General features: G+C 38.2%; 1 protein-coding gene across 1 annotated transcript in view; it reads right to left on the bottom strand.

Annotated features, from left to right (window-relative positions):
• Positions 1–300: 300 nt before the first annotated feature.
• Positions 301–24,399, bottom strand: part of lgi2a (leucine-rich repeat LGI family, member 2a) — a 40,213-nt gene continuing 16,114 nt past the window's right edge. The window contains exons 3-8 of the mRNA XM_060826514.1: positions 20,263–20,334; positions 20,101–20,172; positions 19,894–19,965; positions 13,665–13,834; positions 5,518–5,682; positions 301–1,118 (exon numbers count right to left, since the gene is read on the bottom strand). Coding sequence (XP_060682497.1) covers positions 301–1,118; positions 5,518–5,682; positions 13,665–13,834; positions 19,894–19,965; positions 20,101–20,172; positions 20,263–20,334 — 1,369 coding nt within the window. The remainder of the gene's footprint in view (positions 1,119–5,517; positions 5,683–13,664; positions 13,835–19,893; positions 19,966–20,100; positions 20,173–20,262; positions 20,335–24,399) is intronic.

Raw genomic sequence — 24,399 nt, 5'->3', positions numbered from 1 at the left:
GTCAATAAATATACTTTTGTTTTTGAGGTTAGCAATTTCAAAACAACAGTAAATGCAACTGCATCTTTGACAGATAACGGGGAAAATTACGTGTTTCAGCTTTTCCCAGGAAGAAAATCAGCAGACACAGAAAGGCAAGACTGCCCAACTGTTCAGTTTCCGTGGCTCTGTTTTCTTCTAATGATATATTTGATTTTTTTGTTCAATATTTTATATTTGCTCAAACTTTCTCTGCTTTTACTTCAAAAGATTCAATAGCAATCTAACTCACCTATTTGGATTCAATGTCTTTCTATTAAGTTACAGACTCAAATCAACAATTGCGTGCTCAAAAATTTGAGTGCTACCTTTAAAACTTGCAGCAATTAAAAAATCCATTCGATCTGTAGATACAGCAGTAAAAGACCGAGGGGCCTGTACATACATTTCTTCAAATTTTGTGAATGCTTTCTTTTGATTGTCCCAAATATAAATCTGAGAGAAAGTGTAGTCACTTCCTACGATCAAATAGTGTCGATCATTAAATGAAAATGGCTGCAGTATCATTGACCCTCTTGAAGGAAGATCTTGAACTTCAACAAAATGTGTTGTATTCCATTTCATAATTTTAGAATCTCCAATAAATTTTGTCAGGCAGATGAACAGATCATTTTTAATTCTAAAACTTTCCACAGCTATAACATCCTCCATATGTTGCATTGTACTTTGTTGAACAAACTGTTTTGTTTTTTTGTTCCATTCAAAGATGGTTGGATCTTGCGACTGACTTGTTAATATTAAACATGATTTCCCATCAATATTGACATACTCTGAGTCTGTGTCTCTGAACCATTCATGCAGAGTCTGATAAGGATAAAATCCTTTGCCGCTCCATTTATATATTGTTGATAACCCAGCTTTTGAACTGTCGACTATTATGAAGAACCATTCATTTTCAATCTGGAATGCCTCAATATCATTTGGTTTTGAAATCTGAGAAACGTTGATCTCTTGAAATTTCACAAATTTGGTCCAGCTCTCATTATATTTGTAAATGACAGAATTACCAAAGAGTTGTGCAACTATCACAAAGACTTGTTCTTGAATAGGTACTGCTTTACATCCAACTATCGATTGACCTGTAAAAGTAGTACAGAGCTGTTATCTCATATTGCATTCATTAGGTAAGGCCACGCAATGCCAAATACACACACCTCAATAAATGTGAAAGATGTGTTGATGAACACTTCTTTCAAAAAGTGCCTGTATACCAGAGAGGGAGAGAGAAAGAAAGACATTGAAGAGGCTGCTCAAAACAATATCAAATTGCAGTTATGCATGCTTTTAATGCAGTAAAGCATCCCACATGCTTTTCAGGAACAAATTTGACATCAAGTTATACAAAACTATATTAGGATAGATGACTGAAAACTTAATCAAAAAAGTTTTACAGGCCAATTTAAAAACAGAAGGAGAGGTGGAAACAAAAGGGTTTGGGAAACCAGCTGAAAATACAGCTATCAACAGGAGTGCAATGTTTATTAAGTTACAGATCAAATCACCAATTGCACGCTCAAAAATTGGGAATGCAGCAGTGGTCAGAATTGGAGGAGTATGAAGATCCTTCACAGGTAGTAGGTCTGGAGGAAGAGTGGTTATGGAGATAAGGAAAGGGGAGAACATGGTTCTGCTTAGAGAGATGTGCTTTCTTCCCATATTTTAGTTCCTTTTAAAAAACAAAACATTGAATTTTGAAGCAACCAGCCACTAATTATCTGATTATCACATATTATATTCACAATCTGAATCATAACAGCTATTAAGCATTGGGAGATGCAGATAGAAAAAAACACACACGCATACAATTCTGAAAGAATGAGCCTTTTCCATTCACTTTTGAAACTGTCTCAAACCTAATCCATTTCCTTAGATCAGCTGTTGTTACCATCACTGAGGCATGGTGATTCATAACTTAGAGATGGATCCAGCCAGTAACTGGCTGCAACATTAATTAGACACCAGTGCTGCAGCACCAGCAGAACAGGTTGCCAGTTAAAGGAGCAGAAAGGCCCAAAAAAGCAGTAAATTAGCAGAGACCTAGGCCTACAAAACAAGACTAGTAGACATTAGTTCGGAGGAAGAGAAGGTCTTGTGGGGACCAAAAGCCATTACCATAATTTCTGACCTTTCTGGTATCATTCTCTTACGTTATGAGAATCTCAACAGACACCAGGACATCCCAATTGTGAAACCTAAAATCCTGTTGCATTTCTTTCACGGCTTTATTGACCTGTACTCACAATCAGAAGGACTGATGGTTTTGGAACTTTGTATTATTTACATCATAGAGTCATAGAGATATACAGCACAGAAACCAATCCTTGGTCCAACTTGTCCATGTCCACCAGATATCCTAAATAAATTTAGTCCCATTTGTCAGCATTTGGCCCATATCCTTCTAAAGCCTTCCTATTCATATATCCAGCCACATGTCTTTTAATTGTTGCAATTGTACCAGTCACCATCACTTCCTCTGGCAGCTCATTCTATACACGCACCACCCTCTGCGTGAATAATTTCCCCCTTAGGTCCTTTTAAATCTTTCCCCTCTCACCTTAAACTTGTAGTTTTGGACTCCCCCACCCCGGAAGAAGACCTGGTCTATTTACCTTAGCCATGCTCCTCGTGATTTTATAAATCGCTTTATAAAGGACCTTTATAAAGGGCATCCCTCAGCCTCCAATGCTCCATGGAAAATAGCCCCAGTCTATTCAGTCTCTCCCAATAGCTCAAACTCTCCAACCCTGACAGCACCCTTTCAAGTTTCACAATATCCTTCCTATAGCAGGGTGTCCAGAATTGCAAGCAGTATTCCAAAAGTGATCTAACCAATGTCCTGTACAGCCGTAACATGACTTCCCAATTCCTATACTGACCAAAAATGTACCAAGCACCTTTTTCACTCTCTATCTACCTGTGACTCCACTTTCAAGAAGCAATGAATCTACACTCCACAGTCTCTTTGTTCAGCAACACTCCCCTGGACCTTAACATTAAGTGTATAAGTCCTGCCCTGATTGGCCTTTCCAAATGCAGCACCTCACATTGATCTAAATTAAACTCCATCTGCCACTCCTCAGCCCATTGGCCTGTGACAAAGTCTGCATAACAATTCTTTTCACATTCAGTCTGTTGATGTGTTACATTGAGGGTTTTGTCAAATTGTTGAAACTATTACTCAACTTTTGCTCATTTTCAAGGTTGCTCTGTTGACATCTAGGCTACAATAAACTTTGTGCACACTGTCTGTGTCCAAAGGATTTCATGTTCATGTTTTGGTTTGCTGTCAACATCAGGTGTAAGGCAGACCTCTGCATCAAACAATTTGGGAAACCCACATTAATGACCCTCATGAATATTTAGCATACACTGCATTTGCACTTCCTCGCTACCAGTTGTACAATGCCACTGACTGAGGCTTGAAACTCAGTTACATCTTCACGCTGAGACTCAGACTGGTATATAATGGGAGAATCTCAAAATGAGATGGCAAATTGAACTAAGATTGAGTGCAAATTATATATAAAACAGTAATAATATGTCCACATTGCTTTCTAATAATTTTCCACAAATATATAATCCAGGAAGTGTGGAACTTGAAATACTGACATTAATTAGTTTGGTTTATAAATTCATATTCTTTCATTTTCATTTCCCACCTGACTACTCCACTTGGAGGCTGGAATTCTTCCCTATGTTTGACTTGCTACTGATATAGATTTTTGATTCTTTATCTTCATTTGTGTTTAATTATTCATTCTTAAAAACTGAAGCATATTGAAATAGTCCTTTAGCAGTTCCTACCTCATGGCTACTATCATTCTGACTGAATCATAGATAATGCAAAGATGACATAATCAAATCCAGTGTATTGGATATACTGATGTAATGTACACAACCTTGATTTTACAGTCAAGAGTCAGCCAGCAAAACATTGTTTATACAAAGTCACATCACTGGTTTATAAATTGTATAAACCTACACAAATGCATTATCAATGGCCAGCCTAGCACAATTGACTAGAACAATGTAATTAAGACTTCAGTAAATTCTGAACTGAAATATGACATTATTAGCATAACCCTGACATCCTCTCCTCCAAGAGCTGAGGGTTGATTTGGAAGTGCAGTGTAGTCCAGTGACACCGAAGCTCCTTTATGCATCACCAACATGGGTGACCCTACAGAGCAAATGGCAGAAGACAAAATGTTATCCTGTTCTCACTTGATTTTAATGCACGTGGAGTTTCCAACACTGATGGATGGATATCAGGATCTGAGACCCTCCTTGATGTTTTTTTCTCTCTCACCTGCACAACCAACACCCTTTGTGAGTCTTTCACTGGTATCTGAGCTGAAATCAACAATGCAGCACACAGCAAGGATCAGCTCAGCTCACAGCAGGGACCAACTCAGCACAGAAAAGAGATCAACTCAAAAAATAGCAGGGATCATCTCAGCTCATGACAAAGATCAACTCAGCTCATGGCAGGGATCAAAAAAGCACATGGCAGGGGCAACTCACTGCACAACAGAGATCAGCTCTAAGCCTGTCTACCAAGATGAGAAAGTTTTTCATTACATGTGAAGTGTTTCAGTATATCTCTAAGAGATGTTAGAAATCACACAACACCAGGTTACAGTCCAACAGGTTTATTTGGAAGCACTAGCTTTCAGAGTGTTGCTTCTTCATCAGGTCCTGAAAGAACATCTCCGGGACACCTCCATCAAATAATCCCACTACCCTGTGGGTGAATGTTTTAACTCCCCCTCCCGCTCTGCTGAGGACATGCAGATTCTAGGCCTCCTCCACCAGCACTCCCTCACCAACCAACGCCTGGAGGAAGAACGCCTCATCTTCCGCCTCAGAACACTTCAACCCCATGGCATCAATGTGGACTTCACCAGGTTCCTCATTTCCCCTCTCCCCACCATACCCCAGTTCCAACCTTCCAGCTCAGCACCATCCTCATTACCTGTCCCACCTGTCAATCTTCCTTCCCATCTATCCACTCCACCCTCCTCTCTGACCTATTACCTTCATTCCCACCTCCATCCACCTATTGCACTCTCAGCTACCTTCTCCGCAGCCCCACCCCCTCCCATTTATCTCTCCACCCCAGAGTCTCTCAACCTCATTCCTGATGAAGGGCTTTTGTCCGAAACGGCAATTTTCCTGCTCCTCAGTTGCAGTCTGACCTGCTGTGGTTTTCCAGCACCACTCTAGTCTTGACTCTAATCTCCAGTACCCACTGCAGTACCCACTTCTGCCTAGTTGATTTTTCACTTTGTCCACCCTAGTTCAACAATGGCTTCTCCACATCTAAAAGATGTGACAAGGCCGTTCCTTCCTTCCCTTTTTGTATGGCTGAGGGCCAGATAACACCATGTGGTTACGTAGGACGTTAAAATATTAACAGGGATTCAAATAAGTTACACACAAATACATTTAATAGCCATTACTTAGGTTCATACATACCAGTTATATTGTCATAACTTCTAAAATTCATCTCAATGTAGCTCCATTCAAGTACTCTGCAGTTTCCTACATTAGGTTCGGCAATTGCTACATACACATCATCCTTAAAAGAGAATGCGTTCACAGATATAGACTCATATGGTAAGACCTGGTGCAGCACAAACTCTGCAAATAAAAACAGTTTTTTACTGGTCGTTATTACATAAATATCACCATACCTTCTACCTACTGAATCATTAATAGCCTCCAGTGTTAAGCACATAATTGCCTTCATGATTTTAATGTTAAGTCAGCCTTCTTGCAATTTCTATGTCAAGGTCATAAAAGATAGATTTTGCTTTCTGGAAGCTCTGTGTGGTTTGGAAACCATAGCTATCACATGCTGGTTTTCTGATTTGACGTTCTACCACTTTGCTTCTTATCTCCTCAGTTATAGACCAGGAATACTATTATTATCATTCTGTTTGATACATAAAAGACACAATTCTCAGATGTATTTTCATTTTCAGCATTTTGGCACGGTTAATTATTGTACACAGACACGATAATCCAAAATAATTTGAAAAAATAATTTAACTTCATAACCTTTGGATAATTATTCAGAAAAATATAAATAAGAAGATTTTACAGTTTGGTTTAAAGGAAGAATTGTAAAATAAAATTATGCTCATCTTAAAGATACGAAACAATTTCTGACATTAAGAATTTTGCTCTGTCAAACAAAGAGTAAAACTTTGTCTTATGCAGAACTAAAATTATACCAAAGCTGCATTTTAGAATTAAGATCAAGATTTGCTTGCCAATATGTTTTTTAATTTGTTTTTAGTAACATTGATTGTTTACAACTACATGAAAGGGAATAATTACATTACACAAATCAGTGCTAACAACAGAGAAGCAGAATGAAAATATGTGTGGAGTGATGAATCTGTAATGGGAACTGCCAAATCTGAGCTACATTATATTTGTGATTTGTTTTTATGTACATAACTTCATTTGTTCATAAGGTGAAAATTCAGAATAAGTTGTCTAGCAGCCTTCATTATATTAAGTAATAAAACCATAAAATGCTGGAGAAACCCAACAGAGTTAACGTTTCAAGTCCAATATGACTCTATTTCGCGGAACAGAAGAGTCATATCAGATGCAAAACATTAACTCTGTTTCTCTCTCCCAAATGCTGCCAGACGTGCTGAGATTTTCCAGCCCTTCACTTTTTATTTCAGATTTCCAGAATCTACAGTACATTGCTTTGATTTTCTTTGTATTATACGCCGTTTTGCAATGTACAAATTTTGTTTTGCAAAGTTTTCAAAAAATTCGAGAATTTTAGTGTCACATAGAAGTCAGACAATTTCTAGTATCATATTTCAAGAAAGATCATTGATCAAGAGAGAACTAAAGAAGTAAAGTTGTACTGAGGACACTATCCGGAAGAATTCCTCTGTCAATGCCTCTGGCTGAAATGATTGGCCTCCAACAACTGAAATCAATTCCTTTATGCTAGATATGGCTCCAAACAATGGATCGTTTTCATCCTGATGCCCATTGACTCCAATTTTGCCAGGTCTCAATAATGTAACACTCAATCAAACACTGCCGTCACATGCAATGATAGTCACTCTCACCTTTCCCTCCTAAGTTTATTTCTTTTGTCCATGTTTGGGCTAAGATTGTAATGACGTCAAGAGCTGAATGGTCCTGGTGCAACCTAAACTGGGCATCTGTGAACAACTTATTGCCGAGTGAAAACTGATTGATAGCGCTGTTGAGTAAACCGTTCAACAAATTTCCTCATAATCAAGAGTAGACTAATAGGGCAATAATTGGTCAAATTGGATTTTTCCTGCTTTTTGATTTTTGTACTTTTTTGGTTTTCTAGCTTGGTTAGGGGCACAGTCAGTTTGAAGTGTTAGTCTTTAGTATTATTACTGGGTTATTGTCAATGCTTTGAACTATCAATTGCTCTTGATAGTGGACATTGAAGTCCCCCACCCAGAGTACATTTTGATCCATTACCACCCTCAATGTTTCCTCCAAGTTTTGCTCAACATGGAGAAGTGCTTATTCATTGGCTGAGGGAGGACAAAATGGGATAAGCAGTAGGAGGTTTCCTTGCCTGTGTTTAACCTAAAGCCATGAGACTTCATGCAGTCAGGAGTCAATGTTGAGGACTCCCATTCCAACTCCTGACTGTATATCGCTGTGCTGCCACTTCTGCTGGGTCCATACTGCCAGCAGGACAGGACATATCCAGGGATGGTAATAGTGGTGCCTGGAATATTGTCTGTCAGGTATGATTCTGTGTGTCTGTGTGATTGTTTCAGGCTGTTGCATGACTAATCTGGGAGGCAGCTCTGTCAATTTTGGCACTAGCCCCCAGGTTTTATTAAGGAGGACTTTGCAGGGTCAACAGGACTGTTTCTGCCATTGTCTTTTCAGTTGCCTAAGTCAATGCCAGATGGCAGTTTCATTCCTTTATTGAGACTTCTTATCAACTGATCCAACTGAGTGGCTTGCTAAGCCATTTCAGAGGGCAATTAAGTGTCAACCACATGGGTCTGGAGCCACATGAAGGCCAGATCAGCTGAGGATGGCAGATTTCTTTCCTGGAAGGATATTTGTGAACCAGATGGAGTTTTTGTCAATTGACAATGGTTTCATGGTAGATTCTTAATTTCACATTTTTAAAAATTGAATTAAAGTTCTACCATCTGCCATGGTAAGGTTTTGGGACCTGGGAGCCCAGAATATTAGTTGAATTTCTGAATTAATAGTCTAGCAACAATAGTCCATTGCCTCTCCATAGTACCAAGGACATAGGCAGAACTAGGAAAAATGTTCGATACAAGGGGTATGTTGAACTAGGCACTAAATTTAAAAGTATTATAGATGCTCAAAAGTGATAATCACTGGATAATTACCTGAGCTGTATGTGAATTAGCATGGTGTACATCAAATCAGAGAAAATAATATATAGATCAAACATTAATTTGAGGCAAGTTGGTTCCAGCTCTTGGGCTACTGGCACCAGCACTGGGAAATGTTGGGCTGTACCATTGGGAGGTCTACACTTGAACCATGTTGGGGTCAGTGCTCCTGTAAACTGTGTAACTATAGAAGTAGTGTCAATTTTAAAGGGCATGGTGTCAAATGTGCAAAGGTGTGGTCTGTCAAAGAGTACATGGTAAAACCGGAAAATTGTACTTTGGAAAATGAGGGTCAGAGAATGGCAGGGAAGAGCAGAGAGAAAACACCTAGACATACACCAGCAATCAGGACTCAATGTTACAAATATAATAAAAAGGCAAAACTACATTCTCTGCACACAGCATTCATAACAAAGTTAACAAATTGACAGTGTGCACTGAAATAAATAAATATCATCTGATAGTCATTATGGAGACATGGCTTCAGCATGACATGGATTCAGTCTGAATCCTGAGATTTGACATGTATATTACATTCAAGAAAAATAGGTAGTTAAAGGTGGAAGGGGTAGTACTGTTAATCAAGAATGGCATTTTGTGGAATAGTTAGAAATGAACTTAGTTCAGGAAATCAGGATGGAGAACCAATTTAGGTGGAGATGAGGAATAGTAGGGGAATGGAGTCAGTATTGCAAGTAGTCTACAAGCCCCTAACAGTAACTACATATGAAAGACAAAGTATGCATTAAGAAATATTGTGTGCTTGTAATAAAGGAACAACAATAATAATGGGTGACTTTAATCTACATACAAACTAGAAGAAATAGATTTGTAATGGAAGCCTGGATGCAGATTCATAGGATACTTTTAAAATAATTTCTTATATTAGCATGTACTGGAACCAACCAGAAGGCAGGTTATATTAGACTTGATACAATGTAATATAATAGGATTAATTAATAACCTCCAAATTAAGGCACTCTGAGGTCACAGTGATATGTTGGAATTTCATATTTAATTTGAAAGGGCAAAGATTGAATCTAAGACAAGTATTTTAAACATAAATAAGGAAACCTATGTGGGCATGAAAGCTGAGCTAGCTGAAATGCACTGGCATATGAGGCTAGGGGTTAGATTCAATTGAGAAAAAGTGACATTCATTTCAGTGATATTTCAGAACACTCAAAAGATGTATATTTTTGCTACAAAGAAAAGGTCTTATGAGTGGGCCCACCATTTGTGATTAACTAAAGAATTTAAGGAAGGCATCAAACTTGATAAAAAAAACATTTAATTGTGCAAAAATGAATGGCAGTCAGATGATTGATCGAAATATAAAGAAAAACAGAGAATGATTAGAAGTTAATCAGGAAAACGAAATTAGAGCATGAAGCTAGTTAGGAATGTAAAACAGATAGCAAGCAATCTTACAGGTATTAAACAAGGAAATGGTTAAGTAAAGTAAGTTTTGGACCTCTGGGGATTAAGAATGGTGAACAAATAGTAGATAATAAGGAAACAGCAAATGAAGTGAACAAGTATCTTGCCTCTGTCTTCACCAAAGAAAATACAAAAAGCATCTGAGTGATACATATAAAGCAGGAGAGAGAAGAAATTAGAATAATTACAATCCTGAGAGAAATGCTTTGACAGGAAAAATAAAAAAGCAGAGTGATACTTAACTAAAGAATGATGATAGAATTCTGAGGTGTAGAGGGGTTTGGATGATGTGGTGTGTGTCACAGAAAATTAATATGCAGGTACATCATGTAACTGAGAAGACTAATGGGATGCTATCCTTTGTGACAGAAATTGTTCATAAAAGCAAGAATGTTATGCTTCAGTTGCACAGGGCATTGGAAAGACCACAACTTGGATTTTGTGTTTCCTTATTTAAGGAAGGATGTAATTGTCTTAAAGGCAGTTCAGAGGAGGTTTACTAGTTTGATATCTGGAATGAGTAGATTGCTTTATAAGGATAGATTGGACAGGCTGGGCTTGTTTCAGTGGAAATGAGAAAGAGGAGTGATATGTTTGTAATATATAAGATCCTGAATGTAATTTTTTTTCTCTCAGAGGGTTGCACAAATTTGGAACATTTCTGCAGAAGGCAATGGATGTGGTGAATAATGTTTAGACAAAAATGGATATCCGGCAGGGGACTCAAGGGTTATTGGGAGTAGATGGAAAAGTAGAATTCAAAATGCAAACAGGTATGTCATGATCTTATGGTATGGTGGAGCAGGCCCAAGGGACCAAATGGTCTAATTTTGCTCCTGTTTTGTATGTCCATGTTTGTATGATGTGCTGGATTCCACCATCACTGAGGATAGGGAGATTTGTGGAGCCACATCCTTGTCTTAATTGCCTTACTGTCCACTACCATTCACAACTGGACATGGTAGACTGCAGAGTTCTGACTTTATTTATAAATTGTGGAATTACTTAGCTCTGACTATTATATGTTCCTTACAGTTTTTGTCATGCAATTAGTCCCATGTTGTAGCTTCACGCGGTGGACACCTCATTTTAGATATGTCAGATGCTGTTCCTGGCATGCCCTCCTGCACTCTTTTTTGAGCCAGGATCAACTCTCTGCTCAGTTGATATTAATGGTACAGTGGGGTGTATGCTGTTCCATGAGGTTGATTGTTGAGTACTATTCTGCTGCTGGTGATGCTTCACACCACCTTATGGTTGCCTAAGTTTGAGTTGTTTTATCTGTTTGAAATCCATCCCACTGAACACAGTAGTAGTAGTGGCAAAAACGCAATGGAGGGCATACTCAGTGTGAAGATCGGACTTTGTCTTCACAAAGTCTGTGCAGCGGTCAATGCTGTCATGGACAGGCTCATGTGTAACAAGTCAATTGGTGTGGACAAGGACTAGCATGTCTTTTATCGTATTCACTCCCATCTGCTGCTGGTAGCTATATATTTTAGGACTCACCCAAATCGGTCATTAGTAGTGCAACCGAGCCATTCTTGAGCAGTACTTTTGTAACTTGTCCAGGTTGTTCATTGTCACATGTGTGAAACAATTTTCCTTCAAGCCCAGGTTATTGGTAAAAATGACTTAATTCATAGGGTTGACAGGGCTGGGTATGACACCATCAATTCTGGCACCTAAGTCAATGCTAGATGATTGCTATGGCCTCATACCATTTTGATTTTTCTGTATTAGTTTGGTAAAATTGAGTGGCTTGTTAATTCATGTAAGAGGCCACTTAAGAGTCACATATAGGCCAGGCCAGCTAAGCATACCAAATTTCCTTCTCTAAAGAACATTTATGAACAGATAGGTTTTTACGATAACTGATGACAGTATCCTGGCACTATTGCAGAGAGCTGCTTTCAATTCCAAATATTTATTTTCATTAATCAGTTGAATTCCATAAATTTAAATTCCATCAGCTGCAATGAGGGATTTGAAATTATCTCCTAGTGTAGTGACATTGTCAATGTATGACCATCTCACTCTAATTTATCCCAATTTTGATTTGGTACTGATGGTGGAACTTCAAAGCCTTGGGTAAAATCCAATCCAATGTTTTAGATCAATGAGCTGTTATCAAAGCACATGCGCAATATTTCAGTTCAACTCTTAGTTTCTGTTTGTTCATGTTGTTCTTAGTTTCATTTTCCAGGTATTCCCCCAATCCACCAGCATTTCTATGTCTTCTTGAAGTCCACAACTATTGTTCTGAGCATACAAGACTACAAAAATTCCAGTCATCTGCAGATTTTGAAATTACATCCTGTGCCTCATATCCGAGCCAATTGGCATAATAACAAAGCTAAACATTGTGGATTTCATTGTCTAAAAAGCAGTCTACATAACCCACTACTTTCTGTCCCCAACTAATTTTATATCTCTGCTGCTACTGCACCATTTACCCCAATTTTGCTGCCAGATCACAAACATGAGATTTTATCAGATGCCTTTTAAACTCTGTATTTACAGCATCAACTACGCTACCCAAATCAAACTTCTCTGTTCTCTCAAAGACTCAATCAAATCAGTTGATCATGATTTGACCTGACTAAATGCTATTATCCTTTATTCATCCATGCATCTCTCAGTGGCTGGTAATTTTCTCTGGTTGATTATTTCTAAAAAAAACCCACTACCATCATTAAACTGACCAGTGTATAAATGCTAGAGTTATGTTTCTCCCATTTTTAATCAAATATGTGATGTTTTCAATTTTCTAGTCCTTTCTATACAGTCTACGTCTATATCTAAGGATGTTTGATAGACTATTGCCAGTACTTACACAATTTCTACTTTCTGACTTTGTCCTGCTTGGCCTGTGCTCTGACGCACAACCTCTTTATTTTCATCTCATGCAGTGTCTCAGTAACTGCCTTGTTTGCCATAGCTTTAGCAAATTATTCTTTCTTGACAGACACCAAATGCAAAGAACTCATTTAATATCTCAGTCAAGTCTTCTGTACCAACCAATGAAAATCTGTTTTGGTCCCTAATTGATGGCATAGTTCCTCTGACAACCCTTTTATTATTAATATACCTACAGAATTTGCCCATCTATTTTAGGTGTCAATTCCATTTCCTCTATTCCTGTTACTTCCCTTGCAGTCATGGAAGTTATTGAATCACAGTGTTAATTATTGATGTATAGTGATGTCAGGCTAATTAATTAATGTCAAGGAGTGGCACTAAGATAACAAGTTATTTTGCAAAATTGATCACATGCACTTCCCAACAGGAATCACAAGATGGTGATCAGGAGTGGGAACTTTAGTTATAGTTACTCCCACTATCGCCTGCCTGCACAAGTCAATGAGCCTTAAGGACAAAATGTAGCATTTCTACTGCAGATCAACTCACATTAAGTGTCTCCAAACTCAAAACTGATATTGCATCTTACCCACTAAACAATTTATTGGTTGTCCCAAAGTTATGTTTCAGAAGAAAGGCACATGAAACAAAATACATTCAGAAAATAATTTTCATTCTAATTGTCTAAGTTATTTATTTTATTTCCAAATTTCATTTGAGATTCTTGTGATTGGAATAGTAGAAAATATTGCATAAATGTGTGAACTTAATAGACCATATTTTGGGGTTATTATTACAAAGATTTTATGAATATTGGCCATTATGATAAAATATTATTGATTAAAAATTATGATAAAAATGTTGAAAACATTTCTACTTCCAATTTGCAAACACATAACATGGAAGATTACATACCTGTTGACATACAGTCAAAGTCAGAAGCTGTCAGGTCTATTAGTTTCTTGCCCTTATGTTCTGGTGGGCCAGCACAGAAAACATTTGTCACAGTGGCATTTATGCTCTTCAGCCAAGTGGTCATCCATTTTGTTTTACAGTCACATTGGAGCTCATTCCCACGTAAATCTCTAAACAGTTAAACAAAGTACTGAATGAATATTCGTAATGGGAAGTCTCCACATTTCATTATCCATGAAGAGTGACCACACCATTTGGATGCACCTGTGATTAGTCTATCCTTACTTTGGACAAATATTACCTTTTTTTTCACCATCACAAGGTCAAATTTCTGGAACTATCAGCTCTGTAAGTATATTTTAATATGAACTGCAGCAATTTGAAAATGCAGCTCAAAAACCAACTTCTCCACAGCAATAAATGCCAGTCTTGTCAGTGATGCCATATCCTATCAATGAACTAATTTTAAAAAGTCAGACTTAAAAACAAACTTATGAGCTGCACCTACCATTCTATATTATTTGTAAAATCTACACTGAATGAAAATGACAAAATTTCACATGCTTTTTTGCCTACTCCTTATGCACGGATGCTCAACCACATCTCCTTCCTGTTCACATTCAATTCCATGTCATTCATCTTAATTAGTGTCTGTATTTTTAAATTTAATATATGCATTTGTACTGATTTTCCCCAAAACTTTCAAAACAGACAAGAACTATACTGTTTGCAAATATTGTAATGGGCGAAGTTTAACCATCAAGAATTGCAATTTTTGAAACAGGTAACATTTTCTGAATTTAACTGGTTGTGGTTTGTTGTTGAATGTAATTGTTGACTCATGTGGGGATGAAATATTCAATGGATGGGCAAATGTTACTTTACATAGTGGAGTTGACCACAGCCCCAAATCGTATAGAATCTGTAACCTGAATGCCTAATACGTAAAATTGGTGACGCTCAGTAAAGTCAATTAATGCAAGTTTCAAGTCAACTAGTAATTCTGACCAACATTACACAGCACTTTATCCAATACCATTTGCCATTTCACTGCAACGATCCTCTCTCATCCTTACTTACTTTCATCACTTTGGAATTGCCACAGAGGTAGGAGTGGTATCTGTCAACTGTGTAAAATATAAGGATCCTCTCATTAATAGTTTCTTGTTAGTCTTGCTTATTTGTTTGAGATTTGGTAATATTTTGCTTTCATCATTTCTGATTTTCTTTTCTTCATCTACCTTCATTTTTTCCAATATTTGTTTGAAAAATATCTGAAAGTAAGCTGAGGTTTTCAACATTTGTTGCGTACAATTCTGGTCTCCTTCCTATCGGAAAGATGTTATGAAACTTGAAAGGGTTCAGAAAAGATTTACATGGATGTTGCCAAGGTTGGAAGATTTAAGCAATAGGGAGAGGCTGAACAGGCTGGGGCTGTTTTCCCTGGAGCGACGGAGGTTGAGAGGTGACCTTATAGAGGTTTCTAAAATCATGAGGGGCATGGATAGGATAAATAGACAAAGTATTTTCCCTGGGGTGGGGGAGTCCAGAACTAGAGGGTATAGGTTTAGGATGAGAGGGGAAAGATATAAAAGAGACCTAAGAGGCAACCTTTTCACACAGAGGGTGGTACGAGTATGGAATAAGCTGCCAGAGGAAGTGGTGGAGGCTGGTACAATTGCAACATTTAAAAGGCATCTGGATAGGTATATGAATAGGAAGGGTTTGGAGGAATATGGGCCAGGTGCTGTTTGGTGGAACTAGATTGGGTTGGGATATCTGTTCGGCATGAACGAGTTGGACCGAATGGTCTGTTTCTGTGCTGTACATCTCAATGACACTATGACCTGGAAACAAAACTCATCATTAAAGATCTTTAGTTATTAAAATGCCACTTAGCATCTGATGAACAGATTTTTGAAGCATTTCTTGTTACATGATTTTAAATGCAGTCAAAATTATTATCTTAAGGCATATTTTCTGAGATAGGGCTCCCAGCTTTAAATTCAAATCAATAACAATGCAGAATGGAGAACCAGAGCTATGCGATTAACAGGACTCCAGTTTTCTAATGATTTGTTTTAATCGCTGGTAAACCAGAGCTACATTTAGGGAGCACCTATGTCTATATTTAATTCTCCAGACTGTGGGTTATTTGATCTGATGCCACAACAGAACATTACAAAGATTTACTCAGTCTTACATTTGGTTTGATCACATACTTTAAATAAAGCAGAAAAAAGAAGTTTACTTGGATTCCATTAAGATTCCAGAAGAGCACTATTGATTTTTTTTTAAATAGTAAAGCTCTAATGGAATTGACTCAAGGGCTTATGTTACCTCAATATGAACCTTTACGTGAAAACTGAATACAAATGAGGAAACTGTTTTTGTAAGTTTCCTTAAAAACTAATTTAAGTTTAGAAAATGTGTACTTTTTAATAATCAGCAGGAGATTATTAAATTTTACATAGCATAGAAACATAACACTTGTCTCAATGGGCCTAAGCCTATACTTTTGTTCCAGATTTTCATAAGGTGATTGTATGTCAATAAAAGTAAAAAAAATGAAAGGTTGTTGTAGATGTGTTAACTGTTAAAGTTGCATGGTTGCTTAATGAATATCTTGTATAGTGACAATTCACAAACAATTCATAGAACCTGTCTAGACAGACATCAAATTAATTTTGCAAATAGAAGCAAAGTATTTGTTTTAGTTTAAAAAATGTTTACTTGGTTTATTCTGTCACAGGATGTGAACATAGCCAGCCACACCAGAATTTGTTGTCAGTCCACAAATGCCCTTGAGAGTGAGTTGCCTTTTTGAACACAGCAGTCCAAATCACAATTGTTCCCTTACTGAGTCAAAGTGGTTAAGTGACATTGCAGGATCATGAATGTTATCATTAACAAGGTATTTTTGCTCTTAATTACCAGGTCTAATTAATGCACCAATTTAAATTGACAATTACTGTGGAATGCAACAATTAATTGAGTTCCTTTATAATAAGGCCACAAATATGCAATACTAAATAAAAGGATATGCTTTTATTCATCTTTGCTACAGTATTTTCTGCACATATCAATCTTCCTATGAGTCTGACTGCAAATGTTTGTTCTCCAATTTTGTTCATACAGCAGCAGTATTTTCTTTATCCTGGTGGAATTGTTGTTGCTTGCCATAATCTGCATAATCCTGAGAAAAAGACCTCTGTTGTTTCTGAGATTGCAAATTCTTTCTAATTAGGAGGAACTGTGACTGATATCCCTTTTGCAGAGTTGACAGTATGGGCTGGGGTGCACTGGATGCTCTGGACTTCAGTCACTGAGGTGTTGCAGCTATAAAGATTCCCCTGGAAACCAGTTGTACAAGTTTTTTTGGCAAGAATTCAGCCAATCTAATGTGTGCTAAACTTCTGTTTTGCCAGCTTTTACCTGAAGCTGCTTCAATATAATTCTCTTCTGGAGAAAGACTCATTTGTCACAGACAAAGTAATAACAATGTGGAAAGGACCTTAGTCCCTTCACAGTGATTATAAATAGCCCCTTTTTGATGAACTTCATTTGGTTTGGTTTACAGTTAATTGAACTGTCATGCATGATGATGGTTGCTTGCCAACATCAGATTCCTAACCAGACAATTGTCTATTCATTCCTCACATTAATCGAGGAGTAGATTCTGAACACTTCTCCTAACTGTCCATTTATTGTTTGTGAGGCAAGAAGTGTTCTGATACTAGGAACACTGGGAAAGACAGTCAAAGTGACAGCTTCCCAAATCTATAATGTTGCCCATGATCATCTCTGTCTCTTCTACAGATCCAAAACCATCACATTGTGTAACATCTAGTTTTTTCATTGGCTTCTCCACAACCATAACTCCTAAGATGCAATATATATTTTGAAGTAAAAAGCGTGTTACAGGAAAAACTGCACTGTTCTGAATTTCACTGCATATTACTGGTTCTGGCATTAGCAGTTGTGAAGAAAACAAGAGGGTATGTTTCTGAGTCTATGAACAAACTTTGCTTCAAGCCTTGTCTTTGATGTGGAATACCATTTCTCACAACATGAAAGTGGAAAGTAAAAAATTAGGAAGCAGAACAAATTGTAACATAGCAACTGCTTCTCCTTTCACTGTATCACTGTTAATGTAGGCCAGCATCCTTTGTTAAAAGGTTGTTAGGCGTTTCATTGCATTGCTGTCACTACTGGTGTTACTGTAGGCCATCTTGCGTGCACCCTTATTTTCAGCAACAGTGATATATCTAGACATTATTAGTCAGAGATATTCAACAAGGCTCTGCTACACCATAACTTTTTCACACAGAGGGTGGTACGTATATGGAGGGGAAAGATATAAAAGAGACCTAAGAGGCAACCTTTTCACACAGAGGGTGGTACGAGTACGGAATAAGCTGCCAGAGGTTGTGGTGGAGGCTGGTACAATTGCAACATTTAAAAGTCATTTGGATGGGTATATGAATAGGAAGGGTTTGGAGGGATATGGGCCAGCTGCTGGCTGGTGGGACTAGGTTGGGTTGGGATATCTGGTGGGCATGGACGGGTTGGGCCGGAGGGTCTGTTTCCATGCTGTACATCTCTATGACTCTATTTACAATATTAACAGATTAAAATCTCTATATATAATGCATTACAAAGACTGCAGCTTTATGGAGCCACTGTATGGGAACAAGAGAGTGGCAACTAATTACTATTGAACTGCTTCAACAATGTGAAGTATCAACTTTGGTGAAGATGTGCTAAGTGACCACAGTTTACTCCTTGAGGTTGATTAATCTGTGAGGCACCTTAAGAAATGAAGGTGAGATTGCCAGTTTGATCAGAAGGTGGCACAAACAGAAACAAGTGAACTTTTATAAGTTTGATCTATTCCTGAAATCATAAGTTATTGATATTCACTATTCAACTTTTCCTATTAACCTTTAGTCTGGAGGAGGAATCTATGTACAGAAGCTCAGGTTAATCTAACATTGGAGATTTTTACATGATATTATTTCAGTGTTAGCAGAGTATGAATCCCTTTAATATTTTTTGAAAATATATTTATGTTGAAGAAATTTTATTTGTACCCTCTGAGTTTGTTATTTTTACAATATTTCTTCTAGTCAAGTTTAGGTTCTTATTCTTCATCATGAACCCATAAAGTCCCGGCTGCATGTCCTTCTGAATACCTCAGCATCATTTTCACAAGTTTTCTGATTTCACTACATTATATTTGATTCTAAAGTAAGCTCATTTACAAGTTCAACCTGAAAATTTGAATGGTAGTGAGTGTCTTTACATATATAAAATAAACAGTAAGGAGGAGTATTCCTAGTTCTCTTCCACCATCTTTATATGGAATGATCTGCTACTACTGCATACAAAACAAAAGTTTTCACCGTACCGAGGTACATGTGAAAATAATAAATCAAATCAAAAAAGAGAAGTAATTGTGCATCTTATTAACCTTTAGCCCCTTTATTCCAATTTGCACACACGTCTTAGGAAAGAGCAACAGAATCTTCCAGTTCTGGGTATGTTTGTGTCAATTATAATATACATGATTCATATTGAACCAACTGTTGGACTGAAGTGTGCAAAATAACATTTTGGAATTCTGCCAGCATTGAATAAGTTTTCCTTCTCTAGATTACTCAGTACATCACCTTGAGTGGCAGAGGAAACAAAGATAAATAGGAACTGCCTCTAGGTGGCAGATAATGGAGTAGCACTTCTCACAACTTGACAACAACAGTCTTCTGCCTGAAGGAGACCTAATAGCAACAAGAAAGGAAAAACAAAAGCCATTTCTTAAACATTAATTCTTACATGGTATGTAAGCATCACTGGCATTTGTTTCCCATCCCTTCTTGCCCTGAATGGTTTCCTGGGCCATTTCAGATGGTGATTAAGAGCTAATCACATTGTTGTGAGTCTGGAATCACAGTTAGGCCAGACCAGGTAAAGATGGCAGATTTCCTTCCCTCAAGGACCTAAGTGAATTAGATGAGAGAGCTTTATTACTGAGAATAGCTTTCAACTCCAGATTTTATTATTTGAATTTAATGTGAAGCTAGGGGATTAGCCTGAAACACTGGATTGCAACTGTCATGACATTTCTACTATATCACTGTCTCTCTTATGTTGATAGAATGTCTACAAGAAGTGATTATGAATATTAAAGATTAAACTAATTTGATGCTGAAATAGAGAAGACTCTTACAATTCAACCAAGGAATCCAAGTCACTGAGAACATCTCTTGGTAAGGATCTGATGTCGCTGTTAGCCAAAGAACTAAAAATAAAATAACCTCATTAGTATAAATATCTTCTGAGAAATTATTTATTTTGTACTTGGCTTTTATTTACACAATAGGGTTTTTAAAAAATTAGGTTATGTTAAAATAGGTGGCAATAACACAAAACTTACAGATGGATCAAATCCCTGAGCCCTCGAAAAGCATGTTTCGATATAGACTCAATTTTATTGTTTTCAATGAATCTGTAGAAGACAAGGCAAATAGTTAATTCAAGTAGTTAATCAGTAAGATGATGAAGGAAATAGAACAAGGAAAAAGAAAAAAAAACTCACAAATACTCTAGATGTGGAAGCCCAGCAAAGGCATCATCTTTTATTGAAGTAACTGAATTTGAATTCAGGAGTCTGAAAAACACAATCACCAACTCTTTTGAGGATCTTGGACTTTTAATTCATGTTATAAAAAGTTGCATCCAAACAAAAATGATTGGCAGTGGAATTAACTGAAACTTAATATAAGCAACAGATGTTGACAAATGGATGAGTTTTGTTCTGGAAGTAAAGCAATGTCAAAGCTAGAGTGGAAGGAATGTGAGGGAATTGGTTTGAGAGACAGGAAAATAAGCATTGGAGTGGAGGTAGCTTGACAGTCTCCACCATGGTGATGGAAAAATCCATGAATTCCACATGCCTGTTGGTAGGGGTTATAGTGTATGATGCCAAAAATGATCTCTCTAAAATAGATCTTTAACAATTAATTGGAAATGACTGTAAGCAATTGATAGAGAGTGGAAAACCTTGAGAGAACATGCTGTTCTGTAAGAAAATAGACTTGGCGCAGGGACAAGCTGTTTGTAGCAACGTCTGGATCTGCTTTGACCAGCAAGCTCAGAGGGTGGCTTGAGAAATGTACTCAGAAGAGGCAATTCAGAGCACAACATGAAACCCAATACCCTATTAATACTGGGGACTTTTCACAGCTCGTTGGGCTTCTTTATCAGCCCAGTGCTGTGGAAATCAAGATCATGCTCTCACTTCCAGCAGTTGCTGAAGGGTCCCCAACAATTGAAAGGACACACTCACTTGTTTGAATATATCAAAACAGTTTAAGTTAATAACTTTGTTCAAATATATCTAAAGTAGTGTCAGCTAATAATTAATTCCAATATATACTTGTAATTCAAGCTAATACATTTGCATTATAGCGAAGCACTTTTGTCTTCTTGTATTCATTTTGATCAGAACTCAAAGAATCATTTAGGGCATTTGAGTTAATATTACAGGAATGTGGGGAGACCAGATAAGGGAGAAGTTATAAACAAAAGCATATCTTTAAATAAGAAAAATCAACAATCACCAATACCAATCCACACTGAAAATCCTCAACCTAATGGATAATTTCAGATTTAATATCAGCTTCTGTAACTTTAGAAAATGTTATAGAGTCATAAAGTCATAGAGATGTACAGCATGGAAACAGACCCTTCGGTCCAACCCGTCCATGGCGACCAGATATCCCAACCCAGTCTAGTCCAGTCTAGTCCCACCTGCCAGCACCCGGCCCATATCCCTCCAAACCCTTACTATTCATATACCCATCCAAATGCCTCTTAAATGTTGCAATTTTACCAGCCTCCACCATTTCTTCTGACAGCTCATTCCATACACATACCACCCTCTGTGTGTAAAGGTTGCCCCTTAGGTCTCTTTTTTATCTTTTCCCTCTCACCCTAAACCTATGCCCCTTAGTTCTGGACTTCTTCCACCCCACCCCCCAAGGGAAAAGACTTTGCCTATTTACCCTATCCATGTCCCTCATCATTTTGTAAACCTCTATAAGGTCACCTCTTAGCCTCCTACGCTCCAGGGAAAACAACCCCAGCCTGTTCAACCTCTCCCTATGGCTCATATTATCCAACCTTGGCAATATCCTTGTAAATCTTTTCTGAACCCTTTCAAATTTCACAACATCTTTTCGATAGGAAGGAGACTAGAATTGCACACAATATTCCAACAGTGGCCTAACCAATGTCCTGTAGAGCTGCAGCATGACCTCCCAACTCCTGTACTCAATACTCTGACCAATAAAGGAAAGCATATCAAATGCCTTCTTCACTATCCTATCTACTTGCGACTCCATGTTCAAGGACCTATGAACCTGCACTCCAAGGTCTCTTTGTTCAGCAACATTTCCTAGGACCTTACCATTAAGTGTATAAATCCTGCTAAAATTTGCTTTCCCAAAATGCAGCACTTCGCATTTATCTGAATTAACTCCATCTGCCACTTCTCAGCCCATCTGGTAATCTGAGGTAATCTTCTTCACTGCCCACTACACCTCCAATTTTAATGTCATCTGGAAACTTACTAAGTGTACCTCTTATGTTCGCATCCAAATCATTTATGTAAATGACAAAAAGTAGAGGGCCCAACACCGATCCTTGTGGCACTCCACTGGTCACAGGCCTCCAGTCTGAAAATCAACCCTCCACCATCACCCTCTGTCTTCTACCTTTGAGCCAGTTTTGTATCCAAATGGCTAGTTCTCCCTGTATTCCGTGAGATCTAATCTTGTTAATCAGTCTCCCACGGGGAACTTTCGAACACCTTACTGAAGTCCATATAGATCACATCTACTGCTCTGACCTCATCAATCTTCTTTGTTACTTCTTCAAAAAACTCAATCAAGTTTGTGAGACATGATTTCCCATGCACAAAGCCATGTTGACTATCCTTAATCAGTCCTTGCCTTTCCAAATACATACACATCCTTTCCCTCAGGATTCCCTCCAACAACTTGCTCACCACCAAGGTCAGGCTCACTGGTCTATAGTTCCCTGGCTTGTCCTTACCACCCTTTTTAAACAGTGGCACCACGTTTGCCAACCTCCAGTCTTCCAGCACCTCACCATGTTGTTAGAATGGTCTTAATTAAAATGTTCAGATTGATCATTTTTCTTAGTAATACATGCAAACAAAAATAAGATGGAATGGATATCGGAGAGGAAAGTAATTAATGCAGAGACAAACATTTTGAATATGGTGAGGGGAGTATAATTAAAGTTCAGAGCAGATGATTCTTAATATTTGCTGGAGCTGGATGTTGGTTAGCATGGGAAAAAGAAATGGAGCAATGGAGAGAGTTTCTCTCCTCATGTCATTAACTTCAAGAAAGCAGAAAAATGGAGTAATCATTTAGAAGAGTTAGTAAATATACAATCAAGCTGGAAGAGCAGAGAAGAGGGATGTTTTCAGAAAGACAGAGACAGCTCAAGCAAGAAGCAAATGAGTGAGTTGAGGAGGGTCAAAAGTTGGCATTTCCCTTCAAACCAGTGATGCATTTAGGCAAAACAAATCTATAAGAATCATTGTATTAACTGTTTGTCATTTGTGCCAAACACACAGGATTGATTTGTATACTCTTTTGGCTAAGTGTGAGTCGTATTGAGTTTTTGGGAGAGTTTTCATTACAAGGCCTCACAAGATTTCTTGCCATATCTTACAAATTTTGCTGCTGCCAGAGGAATTGGTGGAGGCTGGTACAATTGCAACATTTAAAAGGCATCAGGATGGGTATACAAAAAGGAAGGATTTAGAGGGATATGAACCAAATGCTGGCAAGTGGGACTAGATTAATTTAGGATATCTGGTCAGCATGGACGTGTTGGACTAAAGGATCTGTTTCCGTGCTGTACATTTCTATGACACTATAAACTATCTAGCCATCCCTTTGGTATCTCTGATGTCCAGTTCTACCCCCCACCCCGCATCCCCAAACCCATCTTACATGTGCCATTCTGAGGAAGATTTGCCACTCTGTGAGTATCTACCAGAAGACCAGTTTCCCTGACATTGTCACCATCTTTAAAAGGCCACTATGTACCAAAGCTGCCTTGCTTGATGACAGACATGGTGCAAGCATGTTGGAGCCAGACACCTGGAGATACTGGCGAGTCAGGTGGAGCAAAGGAGGGGTATCCTCTTCTCACAGAACCCCAGAGAAGACCAGCCCACCAAGTGACAGCCTGGTCTCAGTGTTGGGAAGGAACAGCCAGCAGTGCCACAAGAAGATCAGAAACCTTCTATACTCTGCCAGGGTAAATGCCACACATTTCTTCCTGCTACTTCACTATCCCTACTACTGCATCCACCTCCCACCAAGGATCAAGCTTTACCACTCTTACTTTTGCCTTCAATATCTTGTCTCACTCAATCTGATTTTCACCCAAGTTTCCACACCATTGACCCCTGCCTGACCTCTGCGCTGCCTACTTATCCACTTGCGACACCGCACCAACTTTCCCCGAGCTGCACCAGCACTATCAGTTACGGCACCTGCAAGTCTTCTCTTTCTCTCATTCCCAGAAAAAACAGCCCACAATGGGGCAATGGAAGAAATGTCCCAGGGTCACTGACACTCAGAGGGCTGCCATAGACCAGGCGCTGCCTCAGCCCCAGGCAGGGGAGGTC

Source organism: Hemiscyllium ocellatum, chromosome 1 (genome assembly GCF_020745735.1).
Source record: "Hemiscyllium ocellatum isolate sHemOce1 chromosome 1, sHemOce1.pat.X.cur, whole genome shotgun sequence".
NCBI classification, from domain to species: domain Eukaryota; kingdom Metazoa; phylum Chordata; class Chondrichthyes; order Orectolobiformes; family Hemiscylliidae; genus Hemiscyllium; species Hemiscyllium ocellatum.
Note: the sequence above shows the minus strand (reverse complement) of the source record. Positions and strands in the feature narration are given on the sequence as shown.